The sequence below is a fragment of the Hibiscus syriacus genome, unplaced genomic scaffold (assembly GCF_006381635.1).
Source record: "Hibiscus syriacus cultivar Baekdansim isolate YM2019G1 unplaced genomic scaffold, ASM638163v2 tig00112276_pilon, whole genome shotgun sequence".
NCBI lineage: Eukaryota > Viridiplantae > Streptophyta > Magnoliopsida > Malvales > Malvaceae > Hibiscus > Hibiscus syriacus.
This window is the reverse complement of record NW_024063291.1, coordinates 276,611-302,611: the sequence shown is the minus strand read 5'-3', so window position 1 is coordinate 302,611 and position 26,001 is coordinate 276,611. Positions and strand designations below refer to the sequence as shown.

Sequence of the window (26,001 nt, the reverse complement as noted above, 5' to 3'; positions counted from 1 at the left end):
CAAATATTTTGAACGAGAAAAGTTTGAAGGTGAAAAAACAACTTACTTATAAAGCTTCTGGGCGTCATTTGCTAAATAAATGGGTTAGCTTGACGTCAAAGTTACGAGGAAGTCTCATCCTCTCATGGGATGAATATTGGTACTGATGAAGCTTTGTCGAGGGTGGGAGAAGGCTCCAGGCTTAACGATGGGGAGAGTTCACACCTGTCCTGACATTTCTGGTGCTCAAACCCTAGACCTCCTGACATTTCTGGTGCTTAAACCCTAGACCTCAAGGAATAACAATAATTCTTTTATCACAGAGATCGTTTGGTTCGTGCGGTTGTTAAAAACTTAACATATTCACTTATGGGTAAATTACATCATTCATCAAACTATCTTCCCACTCATATTTTGGTCATTAAAGTTTAAATTTTTTTAACTTAATTGCTCAACTTTCTAGTTGCTCAAGTTTTAATCACTCTAATTTATTTTGTTAATAATTTTTATGACATGATATTATTATTATTATTTTATTAATATATAATTAAAATGAAAATAAATTTGGAAGGTAGAGTGTTAAATTAGGAGTAATTTGAAAGTTAAGTAATTAAATTAAGGGTAAACTACACAAATAGCCCTCAAACTTTAAGGGAACTATATCATTCATCACTAAAACTATCTTTTCACTCCTATTTTAGTCACTAAAGTTTAAAAATTTTCAATTTAACTACTCGACTTACAAATTGTTCATATTTTAATCACTCTAATTTATTTTATTAATAATTTTTATGACATTACATTTTTCATTATTATTTTTATTAGTATATAATTAAAATACAAATAAATTTGAAAGTTAGAGTGAATAAATTAGGAGTAATTTGAAATTTAAGTAATTAAATTAAAAAAAATTAAAGTTCAGTGATGAAAATAGGAGTGAGAAGATAATTGAGTGGTGAATTATACAATTTACCCATAAAAGGTACCATGTACAACAATTTCATTGAGCTTTTAACTGTGAGGTACCAAATTAAAATAAAAAGTAAATGTTAGGTATGTTTTGAAACAAATGAAAATTTATGTACTAAAATGAAATAAATATAATATTTTAGGTCTAAATGTGTAGTGTACTTTTTTTAGTAGTCTTTTTTTTAAAGAAAGAAGGGCCATCATTTAATATCCCATCTAAATCTTATAAGGGAAAAGAGTGTCCTAAGTAATTATTACCAAGCAGAAGATCGTTTAATACATCATAAATAATAAGTTCAGAATAAATCTAGTCAAAATACAAAGCATACCTAGAATGAAGAGCCCAGACTGCTAACTTAAGTGCGACTTTATTACAAATTCTAGGGGTAAAACGCACCATAAAATTCTCACTGCCATCTAATATACTATGAACTTCCTGAATATAAAATCTAAGAGTGGATATATCTTTCTCCGTTTGAGACAACTTGTTGATCACGAGCATTGAATCTGATTTAAAATCATATGTGTCCAATGATTGTCGCTGGCTAAAGTCAATCTAACATTGAGAGCATGAATTTTCGCAAAGCCGACCTCAACACACCCTAAAGAGGATGAAGCCATCCCACCCAGAATCTGACCAGGAGAGTCACGAGCAATAACACCTATAGCTGCCACTTGATCGATAAGATAAAAACCGTCATCTATATTAACCTTCACATAGCCTTGAGCAGGAGGTTGCCATCGCTCATCGTCGATACACGATGTTGTTTCGTAGTAGTTCTTGAAGGATCCGCACGGCCTGCTGCTTGTATCCTGGTCGATATGTACTCTTGTTGAAGAAGCTTGGTGTTGATGGTCAACAAAAATTTTTACATCGAAAGCATAAAATTTTACATCGAAAACTCGAGTAATTTATACAAATTTTTCCACCGCATACCAAAACTTTTAGCAGCGTGTTAGTCAGTTCATCGTACTTTAGGCACTCATTGGAAGTGTTAAATTCAAGCACATAATAATTATTTTGGGTCAATAATTGAATGACGCCACTCCACTCCACTCCAAACGCCAATTTTTATTTGACCTAGTTATTATATCCAATTCCTAATATATATATATATATAGACTTAAAGATGACACACAAACGAGAATTTTTTTTATAAAATTATATATTAAAATTGAAATATATAAAATTAAATTAATAATAAAAATTTAAAAATTATGTAGAAATCTAAAACTATTAAAATTACAATCATATCTCAACATCATTCATATATCTATACTCAAATAAAATTATGAACCAAGTGATCTTTGTCAAAAAAAATTGTTATTATTCATTAAGAATTCGAATTCAAGCATCATGAATGTAAAATCCAACGTAAAAAAATTGAGAATTATTTTTGAATAATATTAGCTTAATTTATTTTAGATTAATAAAAAAACAATGCTTGCGTTTTATATAATTTATTGCTATTATATATTTTTATTTTAGGGTATATTATCATTATTAAAATAAATTTATAAGAAAATCCCCTACAAAATCCTTATTTGCTTTTCTTCCTCGTGGTGTTTTGGCCTATTTTGTCAACCAGAAGGTGAAATCTCCCAGCTTGTCCAGAACTCTTCGAAAACCCCTCAATCGGAAAAATACCGAAAACCCATATTTGTTCGCCAAGTCGAAACCGGATAATAAAATTTTATTTGAATCAGAATCTGATTAAGAAATGGCGGCGACCGGAAGTGTCCCGTGGCAGCCGCAAGAGGAGGGGTTGAAGGAGATCTGTGGACTGCTGGAGGAGCAGATTTCACCATCTTCTTCGGCTGATAAGTCTCAGATTTGGAAACAGCTTCAGCACTACTCTCAGTTCCCTGATTTCAACAACTATCTCGTTTTTATCCTAGCACGAGCTGAGGTTTGCTTCGTTTTCTATCCCCGTTTGTTTCTTCGGTGACCAGTTTACAGATATTTTATTTTCTTGTAGTGTTTTTTGAGGAACTGGATTATGGGTATTGATGGGGTTATGTGTTTATGGAGGAGATACGATTGCTGCTCTCTTTTCTTTTGGGAAATTTCTTTTTTTTTATTGGATTACGCTTCTATTCGATACTAGAATTGGGTTTTTGTAGGGTTAATTACACTGTAATAGAATTTGCAAAGATTGTGCATTTCTTTGACGGACTACATTCCGGGTATTTAATTGAATTACACCTTTAAAACTGAAAATACAGTTTTGTGCCCGTATAGGTGTCTAATGCATGAAATCAATGTTCTTACTCTGGATGTATTAGGAATACCTGTTTTCTTTTATGCGAGAATAGAAATTTGTTTCATTTTGTTAATTTATGGAGGGTAAATCAGAAGCCTTTGGATATACTATGAGAATCTGTTTTCTTTGATGTGCTAATGAAACTTGGTTTCATTTTTGTAAATTTTTGCAGGGTAAATCAGTAGAGATTCGACAAGTTGCTGGTTTGCTTCTGAAAAATAATCTAAGAACTGCTTATAAGATAATGGCTCCTGCACACCAACAATATATAAAATCAGAGTTATTGCCCTGTTTAGGAGCTGCAGATAAACACATTAGGTCAACTGTTGGGAATATTATAACTGTGGTTGTTCAACTAGGGGGAATTGTGGTATGGCCTGAGTTATTGCAAGCTTTTGTAAATTGTTTGGATAGCAATGACATAAATCACATGGAAGGTGCTATGGATGCATTGTCGAAGGTATGCGATGAGTAATTTTCTAATCTCTGCTATCATTTTATGGAAGTTGTCATATTACTATGGAGAAGCTTCCTTTTCGTTTATTCAATATAGAATGATAGTTTAAGACTTTAAGCCATTAAACGTTGAATGAATCAATCAAATCAATAGAAGCATGCGAGTTTATTCAATATTGAACCATGGTTTCTCATGCTTTTACATAGTTTATGCCATTAAGTTTTGGAAGAGTCAATTTAAATCAATAGAATCGTGTTAATGTAATTTAGTGTGAAAGCTATTTGAAAATGTCCCCATTAGTTATATGAAGTTAGTAAGCAAAAAATTTCAGTGTCAGATGGATTACCCTTCCCCCCAGTTTTTCTAGTGAGATAAATGAGATGATTCTTTGGCCATCTAGAATATATTTGCCTACATGCAAACAAGAATTTTTGCTGGAACAAGATTCTAAGACTCAATGAGAGGTTGCCTTGAAATTGTACCAGGTAGAGGGTTCCCACAAGTTCTACTTTCCCGAGTTCTTTCTTTTCATTATGGTATATATATATATATATATGGAGTTTTCCTGATGCAGAATCCTTGATTTTCTATGGTATTTGACACATGTTTCCATTATTTTGGTGCTTTTCCCACTAATGAGTAGCAATATATCCTGGTGAATGCCAATGGGTTAACTTACACTAGCTAATCTATATTGTTTCTTCTTCTTTTATTGGCGGTCTTACTGCATTCTGAGGGTCAAACGTAACTGTAGCTGACAAACGCCCTCTGTCGAAGACATGCTTATATGCTGACTTTGAATTACCTTTAACGCATCAACCATTCCTTTTGTAATACAGATTTGTGAGGATATACCTCAACTGCTGGATTCAGATGTGCCTGGGTTAGCTGAAAGGCCTATCAACATATTCCTTACTCGGTTATTTCAGGTAAAACACATTTTTTTTTAAATTGTCAGGTTTTTAAAATTTTCTAATTGTGTCTATTTTTCTCTGAGCAGTTTTTTCAATCTCCCCATGCTTCTCTGAGAAAGCTGTCATTGGGTTCTGTAAACCAATATATCATGTTGATGCCTTCTGTAAGTTAACTTGAAAGTTAGAACATTTATATTCTTCTAGTGATGGATGTTATCATGATGCTTTTTGGGAAATGCTTGAATTGTGCATTGATTTCTTTCAGGCTTTATATACATCCATGGATAAATACCTTAATGGTTTGTTTGGCCTTGCTAATGACCCTGCAGCAGAAGTGCGGAAATTGGTGAATAGTTTCTCCTTTCTCTTGTATTCCTATTCTATTTATAACCTAATATCTTGCATGGAATACTCTACTGTGAATATTTCCTATTTTCCTTATAATTTATTATTTTAGCCCATAAAAGCTTGACGTGTATTACTTATCATTTCTGATTTGAACATTTATTTTGAATGCAGTGTTAGAATCCGACATATTTTCTCATCTAGTCTTTGATGTTTGATGTTCCTCGTCTTTTTTCTATCATGGACCATGTATATATTATGTAACTGAATACTACGGATAAAGACTTTTTTCAACTCCTGTTATAATTTTCTGTATAACATTTCCAAATTTTTAATTGTGAGCTAGTGATGATTATGGAAAGCCATATTGTTTCTTCCAAGCTTATACATTTTCACATCAATGTTCCCTTTTCTTTTTCTTACCAAATGATCAGGTTTGTGCAGCATTTGTTCAGCTAATTGAAGTCTGTCCATCTGTTCTGGAGGTGGGTATCTTTTGTTTGTTGCATTTTAGTTTTTATACGTTCTTTATTGATTGCAGTATATATTAAAACCTTTTAGTTTTTTTTTTCATGTTCTTTTTATCCCTTTAGGCTTGTTTACAGCCTGCATTTTATTTTCTCTAAAGTGACTTTGTGTTATTTCACAGCCACATATGAAGAATGTAATTGAATATATGTTGGAAGTCAATAAGGACACCGATGCTGAAGTAGCACTTGAAGCATGTGAATTCTGGTAACTTCCTTTGTGCATTACATTTCTAAATCTCTTAGTAGATTAAGAAATTATTAAAACCATATTTTTAATAGCTTATGCAGTTTGACAAGCTTCAAACAAATACTTTTTTGTGGAATGCCATATCTTCTGAGATTAGATCCTTTTTTTCATCTCTGTTTGCATTTGCGGTGTGTTACCCTTCTGGCATTTTGTGCTAGTATATTGTAAACTGGGTTGTACCTACAAAGAAATCGAATATTTTAGTCATCATTTTCTTAGTTGTTTCTGTTAGAAAATATTGATTCTTTTTTTTGCTTTAAGATATGGACATGTTGAAGGTCATGCATTTAACTTTACTGGCATTTTACCTTGGTCTTGGTTAATCTTAATGTTTCAACATTGATCTTGGTTTGTAGGTCTGCATATTGTGATGCCCAATTACCACCTGCGATTTTGAGAGAATATTTGCCACGACTAATCCCAGTATGCTAATACTTTGCTGAGTTTCATATTGTCTTTTTTTTTTATTTAATAAAACCACGTTCTTAGTTTTCACACATATGCACTCCTCTTTGTAGGTTTTGTTGTCAAACATGATTTATGCAGATGATGATGAATCACTCATTGAGTCTGAGGTTGTTTTTTGTCAACTTATATTCAGATTATATGAATTTGCAATCATAATTGATAATTTACTTGGAATTTATTCATTCTTGTAGGAAGATGAGTCTCTTCCAGACAAAGACCAGGTTGATATAATTTGTTTCTGATCATTGTTCTCTTAGTTTTCCATAATGTATTCTAAGTCAGTATTTTGATGAATGTGTTTTTCCTTAATATTTTTCATTCAGGATCTAAAACCTCGCTTTCATACATCACGATTTCATGGTTCTGAGGATGCAGAAGATGATGTAAGTATTTGATTCCCTTTCTGTTCCAGTCAATCAGAGAACATAGCTAAGTTCTATGGTTATTTTAGTTTTAGAAATATCTGTTATCTGGTGTAACTTTTCCCTAAATGATCTTTTTGGTTCAGGATGATGACTCATTCAACATATGGAACTTACGGAAATGCAGTGCGGCAGCTCTTGATGTTTTATCAAATGTGTTTGGGGACGAAATTCTTCAAACTCTGATGCCAATTATTCAGGTAACTTACGATTATGGTTGTTAATGTTAGGACATGGAAATTGTATCTATTTCTTATCTATTTATGTTTTTGGTCACTAGAACTAGTTGCACCCACATACATGGGACTAAAGAAGAAAGTATATCGGAAGACAAGATTGTTTCATGCACTAACTTTGCAAAGTTAAATAATTTGTTACATAGAAATACTAGTTTGATCAAGAAGGTTATTGTTTTATTGCAAATGTCAAACTTCTGCTGCATTCTTCATGAGCTTAATAGTGTTAACAGTGATGGGAGTTGCATCAAGATTTTTCCTAGTTGATTTTTTGTAGTCCAAGTTAGCTGCTAGTGGTGATGAAGCCTGGAAAGATAGAGAAGCTGCTGTTTTGGCTCTTGGTGCAGTTGGTGAAGGTTGCATCAACGGTCTCTATGCTCATTTGTCTGAGGTAATTCTGTTTATGTACTGATGCACAAAGTTCTGAGGCAGATTATGAGGTGAAGAATAAATTTTGCATGTATAACATTTCTTTGTGTAGGAATTAAAGAAATATATGAGCTGTTACCATCCCTTCAGTTAAGGGATTTTGTAAATATTTTGTTTTTTTACAATCCCTTATTTTAAGGGATCATATTTCCTAGGATTAGTATCTTTCTTAACTTAGAGTTTCCTAATTTAGAGATTTAATTTGTATATAAAGATGCAATATGTCCTATTGAATTAATAAGAAAATACAAAGAATTACTCTGATTTCTACATGGTATCAGATTAGGTTACGTTTTCTTTCCAACCTAGACCATGCCCGCGAATTCTTCTCTTACATCTCCTTTTCCTACTTCGGAGATCACTTCAAATCCAGAAAATCTTTCTGGTTCTGATGCTCAATTAGATTCATCTGGTCTGACTATCACCTTCCATTGATTGAATGGCAACAACTTTCTTGAATGGTCCCAATCGGTTAAGATTTTTCTCTTGGGCAGAGAAAGATTGGGCTACGTTATTGGTGAAATCAAGAAGCCTGATGCGATTGACATTATTTTTACTAAGTGGATGTGTGACAATGGTCAGGTTATGACTTGACTCCTTAATTACATGACCTCGAGTATAAGCAGAAACTTTCTTCTGTACACCACAGCCGCTGAAATCTGGAGTGCAGTCCACGAAACCTACTCTAGCACTGACAACATTGCCGAATTATATCATATTGAAGATCAGGCAGCCACCCTTAAGTAGGGAACCATGCCCGTCACTCTCTACTACAATACCCTTACCGCCCATTGGCAACAATTAGATTTGTATGCACAACATGATTGGGCAGATCCAAGAGATGCTAACCTTTACCAGCAAATTGTCACTCAACGAAGGTTTTTTCAATTTCTCCAAGGCTTAAACAAGGACCTGGACGAGGTTTGTGGCAGGGTCCTGGCTATTTCTTCTCTTCCCTCCATTCGAGAGGCTTTCTTTATTGTCAAGAAGGAAGAAAGCCGAAGGTGTGTGATGTTGCCTAATGAACCATATTCCCCTCTTGAAGGATCTGCCTTACTTACCCATCAATCATCTCCCACTTCCAAATGGGGGAGACCTTGGTGTTATCATTGCAAAAAGCCCGACCACTCCAAGGAGAAGTGTTGGAAGCTTCATGGTAAGCCTCAGGACTGGAATTCCAAGAACTCTCGTGATAATAAATCAAGCCTAGTCGCTGCCACATTTGTCACTGGCTTCACCAAAGAACATATTGCTAAACTTCAAAAACTGTTTGGAAAGTTATAGGGGCCTTGTGAGGTAATCTGGTCATGAAAGAACTAGAATGTAACCGTTATGCTACAGTTTTTTTCTCCTCCCAATTGACTCTTAATTGGATCCTCGATTCTGGTGCTACGTATCATATGACTGGTAACAAGGTTTTGTTTTTCAATTTTTTCTCAACCTTTGGTAAAGCTGTCAAAACGACTGATGGTTCATTGTGCAAAATAAGACATGGCACTGTTGTTCTCAATGAACAAATTGCACTTAAAAATGTTCTCTTTGTACCAAATCTGGCTTGCAATCTCGTTTCTGTTAGTAAACTTTACACAGACTTGTACTGCTCCACAATTTTTAGTGATATTGATTGTACTTTACAAGCACTGAACTCGAAGAAGATGATTGGTAAGGCCAGCTTGCAGAATGGTCTCTAAATCCTCCCTTCCTCTCCTACTCCAAATCTTTCACCGCTTTAGGAAAAGTTGATATTGTTATGTTATGGCACTTTCGTTTAGGCCATCATAGTTTTCAATACCTTGCAAGATGGGGATATGTAAATAATGCATGTTTGATAGTTTTTCATTCAGTGGAGGAGAAAAAAACAGCGATGGAAGATAAGTGGGAGGAATTGTCCTTCTGGTTCGAAAGGTTGGAATCTGTTGTGGATGAGAATGGTGTTCCATTAGCTTATTGTACAGTTTCCTTGATAGGTGTTCCATTAAATTGTTGGACGGTTCCATTTACAAACTTGGCAGCGAGATGGGGCAAGCTAGTGAAGATCCAGGAGTAAACAGTTCAGAAAACGGATTGTAGAGTGGCACATTTGTTGTTGAGGGTGGAGAGTCCTTTTGATATTCCTTCTCAGGTTTCCGTCAATACGTATGGAAGATCGTTTACCATTAAAATTAAGGTGGAAGGGAGTGATGATTTTTTTTCCGGTCTTGGAGGATATGGTAGAAGAAGACGGAACAGTGGATCCTTGGGAGGAGAATTCATCGGACTGGAGCCAGCGGGATATTCAGGAAGGATAGGAAGAGCAGTTGGGGCAACAGTCCTTGTCAGATTCACAGGACAGGGTCGAAGCATGGGTTCGGGGGGCTCAACAAGGAGATGATACGCTTATCGATGGAAATTTGAAAGGAAAAGTAGGCGCTAATAAAATGTTGGTTGTTGACTTTTGTTCTGAGGAGACAGTAGTAGGTGGTGTTCCCAGTCAACAGGGAGTGTCAGAGGATTTTAATGAAGGGAGAGAAAAAGAGAGGAACATTGGAGATATCATATTGGGCTAGGACACGGTTGCACTAGAAAATTGGCTTAGTAACAGCATGGATAAGAGTCTAACAAACAGGCCTGTTCAAGGGAATTTAAGATCAAATATTGCTGCCATTAATTCTGTAAAAGTTACTAATGTTGAAAGAGCTGTTTTAAAGTTGCAGAACGGGCATGTCTCACCGGTGATGCGTCGTCATTATGGGAAATGCGCGTCAGTAAGTAAAATTGAGAGAGGTTTTTATAAGAATGTATATTCCAGGAGGTGGGAAGTTAAGAGTTGTAATAGTAAGGAGCTTGAATCCTTTGAAGTGAATGAGAGAGAGGGGGTGGCAGAGGCTTTGGAATGTTGGAATGTTTCCAAGTTATTGGGTGTGAAGTTCAAAGGAGGACATAAAGCTTTTATGGACAAAATGGTTCCTCTGGTTAATGAAAGGAACTCAAAAGAGGGAAGGTAGTTGTTAATGAGAAGCAAGGTTATTGTATGTTAATGATGGTTGAGTGGCCGATGTTGTCTTGGAATGTAGGGTTGGGTAGAAGGGTGAAAGCTCGAGCAATTAGGAGATTTGTTGATGAGAAGAAACCTACAATTGTATTTTTGCAAGAGTCAAAATTGGAGGTTGTTAGTCATATGTTGGTGAGGAAAATGGGGGGGTAAAATACTTACTGGTTCGGCAATATCTCCTTCTGTAGGCTCTACTGGTGGTCTAATAACCTTGTGGAATCAGAAGAAGTTTGTGGTGAAGGATTTAGTCATTAATAGTAGATTTGTAGTAACAAAAGGGATTTTGGAAGAAGTACCAGGAAGCTGTTGTTTTATTAATGTGTATGGCTCTAGTGTGGATGCAGATAAAGATATGTTTTTCAAGGAATTATTATCATTTTTGGATAATGTTGACTGTCCATTATGCTTAGGAGGTGATTTCAATGTAGTGTTGTCACAGGAAGAGAAAGAAAGAGGGGCTGTGAATTCGGTAACAATGAATATGTTTAGAGATTTTGTGAGTAAGGCCAATTTGTTTGATTTGCCTTTGTCTGGAGGTCGTTTTACATGGTGCAATAATAGGGAAGCTCTCACGTTTGAGAGGTTGGATCGGTTTTTGGTTGATCAGAGATTACTAGCTTGTTTTCCAAAGATAAGTCAGTCATTGCAGCCAAGGTCTGTTTCAGACCACAATATTATTCTGTTAGAGAACAAAGAATGTAATTGGGGGAAGAAACCGTTCAGACTGCTTAATTATGTAATGGAGGAGGATGGGTTTAGTGAGATGATGGAGAAGGAGCTAGTTAAATTTTGTAAAGAGGAAAAAGGGAAGCCCATGTCTAAGGTGCTGAAGAGGGTGAAGGGTGTGGTAAAGAATTGGTCTGGGAGGGGTTATTTAGAGTTACTGGGAAAAATCAGATTATTGGAGAAAGAAATTCAGGATTTGGAATTGGAAATGCAACAAGGTCTTCCTTCGGTGTCAATGAAATCAATAATTGAAGCAAAAAAAGAACTATGGGAGCTACAAAAGAAAGAAGAATCGATATGGTTGCAAAAATCAAGACTGAAATGGAGAATGGATGGTGATAAGAACACTAGATTTTTTCATCATAGTGCTGCAGTTAGAGGAAGAAAAAATGGCATTAAGTCCCTCAAGGTGGGTAATGAAGTAGTAGAAGATCCTACCCTAATAAGAGCTTCAGTGGTGGAGTTTTTTAATGGTCTGTTTAGTCAGAATAATTCTTTGGAGGCTGAGGAATTAGATCTGGATTTTCTAAAATTATCGGTAGGACAGAGTTTAGCACTTGAGAAGCCATTTTCAGAGGATGAAGTTTGGGAAGCAATTGCCAACTCGGACAACAACAAAGCTCCCGGGCCGGATGGTCTGAATTTAGTTTTTTTTAAGAAATTCTGGTCTTCTTTGAAAGAGGATATTATGCTGTTTTTAAGGAATTTAATGTGGGGAAGGAATGGGACTTGGAGGTGAATCATTCATTTATTTCCCTTATACCTAAGAAGGATAATCCGGAGGGGATGGAGGACTTTAGGCCTATTAGCCTTGTGGGAGGTTTATATAAAATCTTGTCAAAGGTCATAGCTAGAAGATTCAGTTTGTGCATTAATGAGATAATTAGTCCATCTCAATTTGCGTTTATTCAAGGGAGGAATATTTTGGACTGTTCGTTTATAGCAAATGAATGAATTGATTTTTGGAGGAAGAGAAGGTTGGAGGGGGTAGTCTTTAAGGTGGATTTCAAGAGAGCCTATGATTCGGTAGATTGGTTGGTTTTGTTGAAAATAATGGGTAAAATGGGGTTTGGTGAAAAATGGTGCTCTTGGATGTATCAGTGTATGTCAACTGCTTCTATTTCAGTTTTACTAAATGGTACTCCTACAGACAGAATTCACACTGAAAAATGACTTGGACAAGGTTGCTCGTTATCCCCCTTGTTATTCAATTTGGGTGGTGAATTGCTTCATTTGTTGTTAACTAAAGCAGTGGATATGGGATTGTTTTCGGGCTTTGAGTTAGGGGTTCAAGAAAGTTCTTTCAATCTATCACATTTTTAGTTTGCGGATGACCTTATTATTTTTTCCAAAGCTTCAATCCAGGATTTGAAGAATATTAAAAGGGTGTTACTGATCTATGAGTTATTGGTGGGACTGAAGATTAATTTAGTTAAGAGTAGAATTTTTGGAATAAATGTTGAGGAGGAGGTGCTAGCTGGTTGGTCTAATGAAATTGGCTGCTCAGTGGGTAATTTTCCAGCAGAGTATCTAGGATTGCCTTCGGGGTCCAAGAGAAACTCTGTTGCAATGTGGGAGCCAATAGTACAGAGGTTTCATAATAAGTTGACTGGTTGGAAGGTAAACTCTTTAGCGTTAGCAGGTAGGGTGGTGTTGGTTAAATCAGTGCTGTGCTCCCTTCCCACTTATTTCCTTTCGATTTTTAGAATTCCAAAAGTTGTGTTGCAGAAATTAAATTCAATCAAGGCTGCATTTTTATGGGGGGGTTCGACAGATAGAAGAAACATACATTGGGTGAACTGGAATTTGGTCAGTAAACCGAGAAGGTTGGGGGGTCTAGGGATTCCGAATTTAGCTATTTTGAACAGAGCACTGATGGGAAAGTGGTTTGGAAGTTTGTCTCTGAAAAGGATTCTTGGTGGAAGAAGGTGGTTTGTTGTGTGAACAATTTGGATCTGAATTCCAAAATGTTGGGGAATACTTCGACAGCTCGAGCCTCTTGGATTTGGAGAGTTGTGATTAATAACTTCTTTTCTAGTGATGAGTTTGGAGATTGCATTAGGAGAAACTTGCATTTGAAAGCTGGAAATGGGCATTCTGTGGAGTTTTGGCATGATATTTGGTTGGGAGAAGTCCCTCTTAAAGACTTGTTCCCTAGATTGTATGCACTTTCGAATAATAAAGTGGGTAAAGTGGTGGAGTTTAGGGTGAACAATGTAGCAGGCTGGGTGTGGGACATTCAAATGAGAGAAATCTAGTGGATTGGGAGATTGAACAATGGTTGCAGCTGATTTCTATATTGAATAACATCTCACTTTCTCTTGAGGAGGACGATTACTGGATTTGGTTAGGGAATGAAGAGGGCTGTTTTTCAACTAAGTCTTGTATTAATCATTTTTTTGACACGACTGGTAATCAGGGGATTCAGGCTAAGTGGGATAAACATATCTGGGTCGGGATAGCTCCTCCACGTGTTGAAACTTTCATATGGCAAGTTGTTCATCAGAGAGTGGCGGTTAAAGAGGAATTGTTGAAGCGAGGAGTGGTTGGGATTGAAGACCCTTTATGTTCGTTGTGTGGCAAGTTTGTGGAATCTGTTTCTCATATTTTTTTCATTGTGAGGTAGTTTGGGGTTTGTGGGCTAGATTTGCGAATTTGTGGAATGTTTCTTTGGTGATCCCTAATAACATCTTAGACTTTATTATTATGTGGGATGAGCTACAACAGTATTCCAGTATTTGGAAATTTATCTTAAGGGCGGTGTTGTGGACTATATGGAAATGTAAGAATGAGGTTATCTTTATGAAAGGAAAGTTGGATGTGGTGAGGATGTTCTTTATTGCTCGATTTCAAACAGTCTCTTGGTTTGCTGCTAGTTTTGACGCTGTGCAGATACCTTTTGACTCCCTAGTGGGTGACTTAACTCTTGCTGATTCGATTGGTAGACAGGAAAAAAGTGGATCTAAACCTACTTGTTGGGTTCCTCCTTTAGACGGGTTCATAAAGATTAATGTTGATGGGGGCGATGGAGAGTGGTTGGAATAAAGGTGGTATAGGTGGACTCATAAGGGACATCAGAGGTGTGTTGATTCACTGGTTTTCTGATAAGGTTGGGGGGACCTCCGATTATGGCAGAATTATTGGCGATAAAGAGGGGGTTGTACATGTTTGATTCAGGTGTTAGTCTTAATAAGAGGATTATTTTAGAATCGGATTCAAGTAATGCTTTGAAGTGGATCAAGAACCCGGAACTAAGCTCCCCTATGTTTCTATCCTTGGTGAAGGAGATTGTTTCTATAATGGAAGGGAAGGATATTATGTTAAGGCAAATCTTGAGAGCTGCTAATTGGGAAGCGGACGGACTAGCTAAGGATGGTATAGGATGATCGTTAGGCTATGTTTTGGTGTGTTAGGGTGTGTTAGACACCCTTACATTTCTGCAGGGATTTTGTTTTTTGTCTTATGTAATTAGTGTTAAAGTTTCTGCAGGAAGAAGTTTTTAAGTCTTATGTAATTAGGATTAAGGCTTCTAAAGTTTGATGTAAGGTATGGCAGTGTATTATTCTCCTGTTTAATAATAGTAGTAGGCACTCTTTTCCCTCTTCGTTTGTTCTTCATGTTACTATTGTAATATGGAGGGTAACTAGAGGGTTTTTAATGAGGCCTAATATTCTATAAAAAAAAAAATACCTTGCAAAATTGTTTCCTGCTCTATTCATTAATAAAAGGCCAAATCTTTTTCTTGCAAAGTATGCTTTCTTGCCAAACATACTAAATCATCTTATTTTCCTTCTACATACAAGCCTTCTCACCCTTTTACTTTGATTCACAGTGATATTTGGGGCCCTTTTCGGGTGAAGAATGCTGATAATTGTAAGTGGTTTATCACTTTCATTGATGATCACAGTAGGATAACTTGGACTTATTTGCTGAAAGATAAATCTGAAACTGCTGGTGTTTTTGCCCAATTTTATAACATGGTTCTCACTGAATTTGGGTCTAAAATCTAGCTCTTTAAATATGATATTGGCAGTGAATTTTTTGCTAGGTCTTTGGGTGATTTATTCAGGGAAAAGGGTATAGTTTAGCTTAGTTCTTGTGTTGGAACCCTACAACAAAAGACATTAGGCAGTTATGGTCTTACTTTCTATTGAGTTGGAAAGTTGCTTTTGTTGTTCCAGAAAGTCCATCTGATCTTCTTGCATGGTGGGGAAGGATGTTCTCTCGTTCGAAAATATGGGTGTTTATTCCAGGAGCTATTATTTGGTCAGTCTGGAAGTTTAGGAATGAGATTATGTTTGATGGTAGGAAGATGGACACTGCTTTGTTGCATTTCTTAACGAGGTATAGACTGGTTGCTTGGTTTGTTGGGAAATTTCCTGATGTCCCTATTATGTTCGATTGTCTTGTGGGGAATCCGGTTCTAGCTGATTCCTATGTGTTTAATGTTAAATTTGGTGATTCTTCGCTCTCATGGAATCCTCCTCCGAAAGGTTTTTACAAGTTTAATGTTGATGGAGCTGTGGAGAAGTCTTGGTGTAAAGGGGGAATAGGTGGTATTTTGAGGGATGAAGACGGGGTTGTGCTAGGTTCTTTCTTTGAGAGTGTTGGGGGATGTCCCCCAATTCTGGCCGAGTTGTTGGCTATTAAAGCAGGATTATTATTCTTCTTCAAGTCAAGTTGGAGCTCGAGGGGTAGATTAATGGTGGAGATTTATAATAGTAAAGCTGTGGATTGGATCAAGTGGCTGAGTTTTTCTCCTATGATTTTCAACTCACTAGTCAAGGAAATTAGTGCATTGGTAGAAGATAGGAGTGTTGTTGTAAAACATGTTAGTAGAATTGTGAATTGTAAAGCGGATGAATTAGCTAAGATAGGAATTGGGTGAATTTATGGTTTTAGGTTCCTATAGGTTATGTTGTACTACTGGTTTTGTACTTTATGTACTGGTTATAATGTAATGGTTTGTTCGGCAGAAATAAAATTATGAGGTACTCTTTTCCTCCTTCCAATGGCCGTCGAGATACCCTAGGGTTCTTGACAGTTATGAAGGGGGTTTTAACGAGGCCTCCCTTTCTTATAAAAAAATAGGCACCTCCTTGAAGTTACTCGTTCCCTTCTATTTGCCGCTAATGTTCCCAAATATTTGTGGGGGGAAGCCTTATTAACTGCCACATATTTAATCAATCGAATGCTTAGTAAGGTTTTACAATTTCAAACTCCTCAATCTATATTTTTGCAACACTTTCCCCATTTTAAATCTATCTCCTCCATTCTGCCACTTAAAATTTTTGGCTATACTGTTTTTATCCAAAATATTGCTCCTAATAAGTCGAAGTTAAATCCTAAGTCTTTAAAATGTGTATTGGTTGGGTATTCTTCATTTAAGAAGGATTATAAATGCTATCATCCTCATTCTAAACGATTTTTTACCACTATGGATATAACATTTTATGTGGAGGATCTCTATTTCACTTAGGTTGAAATTCAGGGGGAGACATGGAAGGATTTTCAGCCACATCAGGTATCTCCTCCTAATCTACATTCTCAACCTTCATAATTGCCACCATTTTTGCCTTTACCTACATATTTGTCAAACGTGACTACTCCCATTAATTCTCCTGTAATATCTATGATTAATTCATCCACACTTACTTTAAACGCCCTTCCTGAAAATACACCTACTCCCATTGAAAGTCTTTCAAAAACAGCACCACCCAAACAATTTCATGTCTACACAAGGAAAATAAAACATATCCCCGAGGCTGTTTTGCAATCTAATTCTTGCCGAGAATTGAATTTGGGTCTAGCTGCCGAAATGGAAGAAGAAATCAGTAAGTCCACTTTTCCTATTCTAGATGACTTTCCTATTGCTATTAGAAAAGGGGTTAGACAGTGCACCAAGCATCCTATTGGAAAATTTGCTAGTTATAATTCATTGATGCCTTCTTTTCAAGTATTTACAACAACCTTGGATAAAGAACAGGTTCCCACAAGCATAGCTGAAGCTCTAAAGGATCGAAAATGGAGGTGGTCTGTTGAAGAGGAAATTTGTGCACTAGAGAAAAATGTTACTTGGACCGTTACAAACCGTCCTCAAGGAAAAAAAGTTGTCGGTTGTAAATGGATCTTTGCTGTAAAGTATAACTCCAATGGTATCCAACGATACAAAGCTAGACTAGTGGCCAGAGGCTTTACACAAACATATGGGCTAGATATCACAGAAACTTTTGCACCTGTGGCAAAGCTTAACACTATTCGAGTACTCCTAAGTTTGGCTGTAAATTGCGATTAGCAATTACACCAACTTGATGTAAAAAACACATTTCTTAATGGCAAGCTAGAAGAAGAGGTCTATATGAAATTGTCACCTGGCTTAAAGTCTGTTGAAGGTAGCAACAAGGTTTGCAAGCTCAACAAGTCTCTATACGAGTTAAAACAATCCACCCAGAGCTTGGTTCGAGAGGTTTACTAGTCATTCTTAAAAACGGCTACAAGCAGTCCCTCGCCGATCATACTCTTTTCATCAAGGTAACTTCTACAGATAAGAAATCTATCCTAATTGTGTACTTGGATGACATAATTCTTACTGGAGATGATGAGGAAGAGATTAGCAATTTGAAGAAGTTGTTAAATAGGGAATTGGAAACCAAGGACTTGGGAAAGCTAAGGTATTTCCTAGGAATGGAGGTGGCAAGATCAAAAGAAGGACTTGTGATCAACCAAAGAAACTATGTACTTGATTTACTCAAAGAAACTATGTACTTGATTTACTCAAAGAAACTAGTTTTCTTGGTTGTAAGCCGACTGATACACCAATGGAGGCAAACTTGAGATTCAACAAAGAAGATGGGTCCTTAGTAGACTGAGAGAAATTTCAAAGGTCAGTTAGGAAACTAATTTATTTATCTTTGACAAGGTCAGATATAGCCTTTCCCGTAAATGTGATAAGTCAACACATGACTAATCCTACTGAAGAGCATATGGTAACAATAAATAGAATTCTCAAGTACTTGAAGAAAACTCTAGGACATGGCTTAATGTTTAAGAAGACACAAGACAAAACTGTTAAGAGTTTTACAAACTCTTGTTGGGCCGGAGATCTCATTGAAAGAAGATCCACTAGTGGCTACTTCATTTTTGTTTGGGGTAACCTTACAACTTGGAGAAGTAAGAAACAATATGTTGTTTAAAGAAGTAGTGCTGAAGTTGAATTTAGAGCACTAGCATTGGGAATATGAGAAAGAATTTGGCTACTTAAACTACTAAAAGAACTTGGCACTAATCAGAAGTATCACTTTGAAGTTTTGTGTGATAATAAATCTGCCATTCAGATTGCCAAAAACCCAGTTCAACATGACCGAACAAAGCATGCTGAGATTGATAAGCATTTTATTGCTGATCAAGTCAACAAAAAGACAACCACCCTTTCATACATTCCTTCAGAAGGACAGATTGCAGACATTCTTACTAAGGCTTTGCCAAATCCTGTTTTCAATAATTCCTATTCAAGCTGGGATTATACAATGTGTATTCTCTAGCTTGATGGGGAGTGTGGGAATTATAGAAATATATGAGCTGTTACCATCCCTTCAGTTAGGGAATTCTGTAAATATTTTGTTTTTTTACAATCTCTTATTTTAAGGGATCATATCTTCTAGGATTAATATCTTTCCTAACTTAGAGTTTCCTAATTTAGAGATATAATTTGTATATAATATATATAAAGATGCAATATGTCCTATTGAATTAATAAGAAAATATAGAGAATTACTCTGATTTCTACAATTTGTTTTACTTAAATCAAGTTATTATGCTCCTTAATTTATCATTGTTTCTTTTTGTCATTGATTTTTCTTTATTTTTGTTTGCCATGATGTTGAATTAATCGAAAAACATATTTCCCTCCCAGATTGTGGCATTTTTAATTCCTCTTTTGGATGATAAGTTTCCTCTCATAAGGAGTATATCTTGTTGGACACTTTCTCGATTCAGCAAATACATTGTTCAGGTATGGATGAAAATTGCTGCTTCAGATGTTTCTTTTGAAGATCATAATTACCTCAATGTTGTTTAGCTGTAAATCTTTCTTAACCTACTAATGATAAATTACTATTATATCCAACAAAATAATATATTCTTTTGCATAATACGGCAATCTTTTGTTTGTTATTGGCACATTTTTGTTGTTTTGTCTATAGCTTTGGATTTTGTGCTTCAAAACTCTAATATTTCGTTTATTTCAGGATAGTGGTCATCAAAAAGGTTACGAGCAATTTGACGCAACTCTTATGGGTCTTCTGCGAAGAATATTGGATACTAACAAGCGGGTGCAAGAGGCTGCTTGTTCGGCTTTTGCAACACTTGAAGAGGTTGTTATAAACATGCTGTACAAATTGTTGCATATGGGGTTTAAATTCTTATACATTTCAACATATATATAATGTATTAATTTTGTTTGCAGGAGGCTGCCGAAGAGTTGGCACCTAGGTTGGAAGTAATTTTGCAGCATCTTATGTGCGCTTTTGGCAAGTATCAGGTTGCTTTCTGGATAAAAAAGCTACTTTTGACTGTTGCGATTATGCCTTATGATAGATGCTCTGTTTCATCGTCACTGTTGAATAATATTATCATTTATGTATAATTACAGAGACGGAACCTTAGAATTGTTTATGATGCTATCGGAACTCTAGCAGATGCTGTTGGAGGGGAACTAAATCAGGTATATCTGTATGCTAAAATATAAACAATGTTCTCTGTTGTGTATTTGAGTCTTACTATGCACAAAAATCGTTGCTCTTTTTTGGTATAAAGATGATTATCTTTATTGACTGGTTTGTTATTTGGCAGCCTGTTTATCTTGAAATTCTGATGCCTCCGCTTATTGCAAAGTGGCATCAGGTTCCAAATTCTGACAAGGATCTCTTTCCACTGCTTGAGTGCTTCACATCCATAGCACAGGTCTGTTGTCTCTTCTTGTCTGACTTTTTTATTTATAACATTTTTCTTCAAGGAGGATAGATGTGTTTTTGTCTTTGAATCTTGATTTTGTGCTTTGAATTTAACTTTTTGTTTTACTCTGAGTTCAGCAAGTATTGAATAGTGAATGCTGAATACTGAATGCATCTAGTAGTATTTTGGAAAGAGACTTAAAGCTGCTATAGAGTTGTCTGTAATTACATCTTCCTCTGCATAATGTAACCTGGAAAATGGGTGTGTGTGCAAACTAGAATTTTTTATTTATTCTAGGGACAGTCCAATCTGCATAATTTTTTAATCTGCTGTAAGTTTAGCACCATAGCATTCTTCAACATCATTTTGGATTATATATTTGAACAAGATGACTGTACGCAATTATAGTAAAGTTAGCATTGGGATAATGTATTTTACTTTTTCAGGCATTGGGTACCGGGTTCTCTCAATTTGCTCCACCTGTATTCCAAAGGTGCATAAATATCATCCAGAGTCAACAATTGGCCAAGGTTTTTTTATTAAGTTCTCTACTCATCAACAATTTTCCAACTTTAATTTGTTCAATTGTTCTTTCCTCTTCATGGTTGACTGATGCTTTTATAGATTTTTTGTTCACTGTAATTAATCTCCTTAATCAAGCAACATATTGACTAGTGCCTTGATTATTTGTTTAATTTGTGCTCTTTTCTTTCATGTTATTATGTGCTTGTTTAGGGGATTGAGATGCTTAGCCAAGACTATCTGAAATTTCCTTGTGTGATATATGTCAAGTACAGTGCTTTCCTTTAAACTTGTGTTGTATTAACAATAAATTTTCAAATTTATTTGGATTGAAAAGCTTAAAGCTAAAATAGATGTATAAAGAAATCAGTTGCATTTATCTGCACTTTCTTGTGTGTGTGTGTGTGTTATATTATCCACTAGTGAAAGTTTTTGCATGTAATTTTTTTTTTTGATAAGATTTGAAGGTCTCTTTAAAAACCTCCTTCTTGATTAATGGAGCTTGTAAAGAAGCTTCTTAATCATCGGAAGGAGGAAAAGAGTGCCTTATAATTTCATTGAATAAAATAAGAATTACAACCTTGGAAAGAAAAATCCAAGTAGAACCCTTACAACAATTCTTGAGCCTTAAAACCGAACTATAGAAGTCAACAACATAATAATCAACCTATACCAGCCTTTGCTAGAGCATCGGCATCCATATTAGCTGTCCTTGCAATCCATCTAACAACCCCCCCCCCCCCCCCGACAGTTTTAAGACACTCAACAATATCTCTAACAATGAAACCATAAACAGCTGGACATGAGACAACCTTATTGATCCAGTCTACTGCAACTCTGCTATCACTCTCTATGATCAACCTATCTTTAACCCTCCCTAGGACAGAGGTAAAGAAAGAGATACCCCTTTGGATAGCTTTAAGTTCCTTCAATGTTGGAGGTCCAGAACCATCCGGTTCCTGAAAAGAACCAAGGATTGCACCAGAATGATCCCTCATAAGACCACCCAGACCTGATTTTTCCCAATCACAACTAATTGCTGCATCCACATTCAACTTGATGAAACCCGTAGGGGGAGGTAACCAAGGGGTTATGGAAGACTTCAAGAAATTGTAGGACGAGTAAGAATCCCCTATAGAAGGATCAGAAATTAAGGAGTCCTTAGGAATAGAAACATCCTTATACTTAGCTAAATACCAAGAGGCCAGCCTAACTCTTGTTAAGAAGAATAATTCAGTCTGATCGAGCTTCCCCCCTTCAAAAACTATGTAATTCCTGAATTTCTAGATTGTCCAAATAACAGCCCCAGGAATGAAAGTCCAAATTACCGAATTAGATTTCAACTCATCCCAAGCAAGAATTTTTTTTTTTGCTTCTGCAGAAAACACAGAACTAAATCTCCAAAAATTTAGAAATTTATTCCACAAAGACCACGCAACCGAACAAGAGAAGAATAGATGCGAAGAAGATTTTTTAACCATTTTACAAAGAGGGCATAAGCCATCCTCAATACCTTGAACTCCTCTTTTAACCAATTCGGATTTAACTGCAATTTTTTGAAGCACAATTTGCCAAACTAATGTTTCAACTCTAGGGGGAACCATTCCTCTCCAAACAATCTTGTTCCAGAAATGAGACTCTTCTGAAATTGAAGCACAACTCTTAACACAAGAACCGACTGTATAAACCCCATCCCCACTGCCTTTCCAGATCAATCCATCGCTAGAATCAATAGATAGAGAGAAAGAAGAAATGATGCTCACCAAATTGCACCATTGTTCAAGCTCCCAATCGTTTAAATTTCTTCGAACTTTAACATCCCAAATCCAGCCCGAAGAAAGAAATTCCCCAAACTCACAAAGTTTACCGAATTTATTAGTTGACAGTGAAAACAGTCTAGGAAATAGAATCTGAAACGGAAAATCAGCAGCCCAGCTATCTTGCCAAAATCGAACATGCTTACCATTTCCGACATAAAACTTGCACAAACTACGGAACTTACAACCAAATGAGTCTTGTTTGAAATGGTTATTAACCACTGATCTCCACAACCAGGAGGATTGAGAAGGAATCTTGCTGTCAAACAATAATCTAGAAGAGTCAATGTTGTATTTGCTACAAATAAAATTCATCCAAACAGAATTTCTCTCATTTGCAAACCTCCAAGACCATTTCCCTAGCAATGCTCTGTTCATAGAAATCAGATTCCGAACTCCCAAGCCTCCCTCAGTCTTTGATTTGCAGACATCATCCCATTTAACCCAGTGTATCTTCTTAATACCATTGCCCCCTCCCCATAAAAAATTAGACATAATAGAATTGAGAGGATAGAAGCTGGAATCTTGAACATAGACAAAAAATACGTAGGTAGTGAGGACAGAACGGATTTGATCAAAACCATTCTCCCTGCTAAAGAAAGAGTAGCAGCCTTCCAACCTGCTAATTTAGAGTGAAAATTCTGTACCACTGGTTCCCAGATAACAGAGAAATTCCTAGTAGCACCTAGAGGGAGGCCTAGATAATTAGATGGGAAGTTTCCCACCAAACAACCGATAGAATCTTTTAATCTGATGTTCTATTTGCATAGTAATGTTACTCCAACCTGTGCTTCAAACATAAAAGCAACTGAACCATTTTCTGAATCTCATGATACTTTTCTCTTTGCTTAATGCTTATGGAATATATGATTGTTTCTTGGATCTATAAACATATTTTAATTTTAGTTTTTCTGAAGAAATTGATGGAATTTATATTGCAGGTTGATCCTGTTTCAGCTGGGGTTCAGTATGATAAGGAGTTCATTGTATGCGCACTTGATTTGCTCTCTGGACTAACGGAGGGCCTTGGTAGTGGAATAGAGAGTTTGGTACTTGCTTTCTCCTTGCATTCTTTTTTTGTATCTTGAACTGAAATGGGTTGTTCTTTTAGTCCATGGAATTATCTATTTTATGAGAGATTATATGAAGCGAGATTTTTTTTTTTATTTTGGGTCATTATCCTATGTTAGACATTGGAGTAATTGCAGAGAACACATGGATGAGTGTAATGAGCAATGGACTATTATTCACGGAAACTTTCTTGGACTATGTATCCCTTAAAATTTTTGTATTTCCTGCATTGATGTTTAATAGATTAATTGTCATCATAATTTGAGGACTTGTCCGTTTGTTCCTGATATTGGGTGTGCAAACTGGAAATTTTCCTTAACTATAAAATTTATGATAAGTTAAAACGTGTAATGTGTTTGTTTTGCATACGTGGACCTCTTATATGCCAGGTTTCACAGAGCAATTTGAGGGATCTGCTTCTGCAGTGTTGCATGGATGATGATGCTTCTGATGTTCGTCAAAGTGCATTTGCACTTCTTGGGGACCTTGCAAGAGTACGTTAAAAATGAACTCACCACTTATGCTAGTTTAGAACTATAGACTAAATAAAACATCACTTGTCTACCTCGACATGAAGCTTGCAAGTCTATTATTAAATAAGCCTCAAACATGTTCATAGCTGATCAACTTGAAACTCCTTATAATATAGTGTTTAGCTAGTGTATGTTAACTGTATTCGAATGTTTGACTTTGATTAGGTGTGCCCTGTTCATTTGCATCCTCGTTTGTCTGAGTTTCTTGATATTGCAGCAAAGCAATTGGTAAGGGCTCATTTTGGGATTACATATCTCAGTTTGCCACATTTACAGTTTTACAAAGTATATTATGCCCAATGCAGAATACCCCCAAGATAAAGGAAACCATTTCAGTAGCAAATAATGCATGCTGGGCTATCGGCGAGCTAGCAATTAAGGTATGTGTGTTCTGCATTCTCAATCATGATAAAATTAGATTACTTACCGTTTTATCAACTTGCCTTCATAAGTTGATTCCCCTTTGGGTGCTTTGAATCTTTTTTTTCACTGTTTGCCTTTTGAGTTTCAGGTACGTCAAGAAATTTCTCCAATTGTCATGTCAGTGGTCTTGTGTTTGGTTCCGATCCTTCAGCATGCAGAGGTATTATTCCCTTTCTGTTGGTAAAATTTGATGGTATGCTTCCTCATATAAGCATAACTATTGTTTGTACGTTAGTTATTGTATTAGTCATTTTGATGCCATAATCTCTTTGTATGATTAGCAAGGGCTCAACAAGTCACTTGTTGAAAATAGTGCAATTACACTAGGGAGGCTTGCATGGGTCTGCCCAGATCTTGTATCACCACACATGGAACATTTCATGCAATCATGGTGTATTGCTTTGTCTAAGTAAGTATAATTTATTTTCGTCACTTTTGATGCAGAGCTAAGTTACACTTGTAATTGTTGCTTCATCTATGTCAACTCATTTGTCAAATAACTGTCAGGATACGGGATGATGTTGAGAAAGAAGATGCCTTCCGAGGTCTATGTGCAATGGTATGCATCTGTTTTTGTAATAATGTTAATTAACAGAGGCAAGAAACTAATTTGTTCCTGGATATACACTTTTCCAGGTCAGGGCAAATCCATCTGGTGCTCTGAGTTCACTTGTTTTCATGTGCAAAGCTATTGCAAGTTGGCATGTAAGGGTTCTGTTATCAATTGTATTTTAAGCTTTTGTTTATGTTAAACTAAAGTTTGACCTTAACTTTTTTTTTATCTGCCTGTAGGAAATAAGGAGCGTAGAACTTCACAATGAAGTTTGTCAGGTCTTGAATGGTTACAAACAGGTAGGCATTTGTCATCGCCAGCTTTGCTTTTGCTGATTATACCTTCTTGCTGGAAGTTTGTGGTTTACTACTTTTAACTTAATATATATTAAAATGATCAAAATCCTTATATTTTGTTATTGCGTGCCTTTTTTGCTTCTATGTACTTCTGCAATCATATAGGTTACCCTATCTCCTTGCCTATGAAAATTCTTTTTCTTTTTTCCAATTAACAAGGGAACTTTAGTACTTTTTGGTTGCTTATATTTTTGCCAAGGATACATAATTATTATAACATGCAATAGACTAGGTTCAGTTACTGAGTCAAGTGAATAAATGTTGCCTGCAGATGCTTAGGAATGGGGCGTGGGACCAATGTATGTCTGCTTTGGAGCCACCTGTTAAGGATAAACTTTCAAAGTATCAAGTATAAGAACTTGGCCGCTATACATGCTTGTCGTCATTCTACATCATTTGCTGTTATTGAGAGGTTTATCAGCATCAATACTGTTGGTATATTTTGTGCATTATCCGACTGTATTGGAGCTGCGGTTCGTATAAGCAAATTCCCGATAGGTGGTTATGGATTTTACCGTGGCAAAGAATATCAGTTGCCTTGTCTTAAAACAAGTGGGGGTTTGTCCCCATTATGCACGGTTTGTAACCCTTAGACCCTACCTATGTGTTACGATCAGATCTAGCAGATTACGATAAAAAAATTCAAAACATTTTTCAATAATTTAAATTCATATTATGAATAAACATCTTTTAAAAACATAGTTATTAATAATAAGCTCTAATTCGAGTAATATATAAAACTATAAATTTCTGAGTA

General features: G+C 36.0%; 1 protein-coding gene across 1 annotated transcript; it reads left to right on the top strand.

The window, feature by feature from the left end:
• Positions 1 to 2,480: 2,480 nt before the first annotated feature.
• Positions 2,481 to 25,871, top strand: LOC120176985 (transportin-1-like). The gene is made up of 29 exons (XM_039183253.1): positions 2,481 to 2,858; positions 3,385 to 3,672; positions 4,509 to 4,598; positions 4,670 to 4,747; positions 4,849 to 4,929; positions 5,363 to 5,413; positions 5,578 to 5,663; positions 6,062 to 6,128; positions 6,224 to 6,280; positions 6,365 to 6,394; positions 6,497 to 6,556; positions 6,682 to 6,795; positions 7,109 to 7,222; positions 18,930 to 19,028; positions 19,264 to 19,389; positions 19,482 to 19,556; positions 19,668 to 19,739; positions 19,868 to 19,978; positions 20,416 to 20,499; positions 23,250 to 23,357; positions 23,769 to 23,873; positions 24,078 to 24,140; positions 24,218 to 24,292; positions 24,424 to 24,495; positions 24,617 to 24,744; positions 24,843 to 24,894; positions 24,972 to 25,040; positions 25,128 to 25,187; positions 25,516 to 25,871. Exons 1-29 carry the CDS (start codon positions 2,670 to 2,672, stop codon positions 25,597 to 25,599), a joined length of 2,688 nt encoding a protein of 895 aa, XP_039039184.1. The 5' UTR covers positions 2,481 to 2,669; the 3' UTR covers positions 25,600 to 25,871.
• The last annotated feature ends 130 nt before the right edge of the window (positions 25,872 to 26,001 follow it).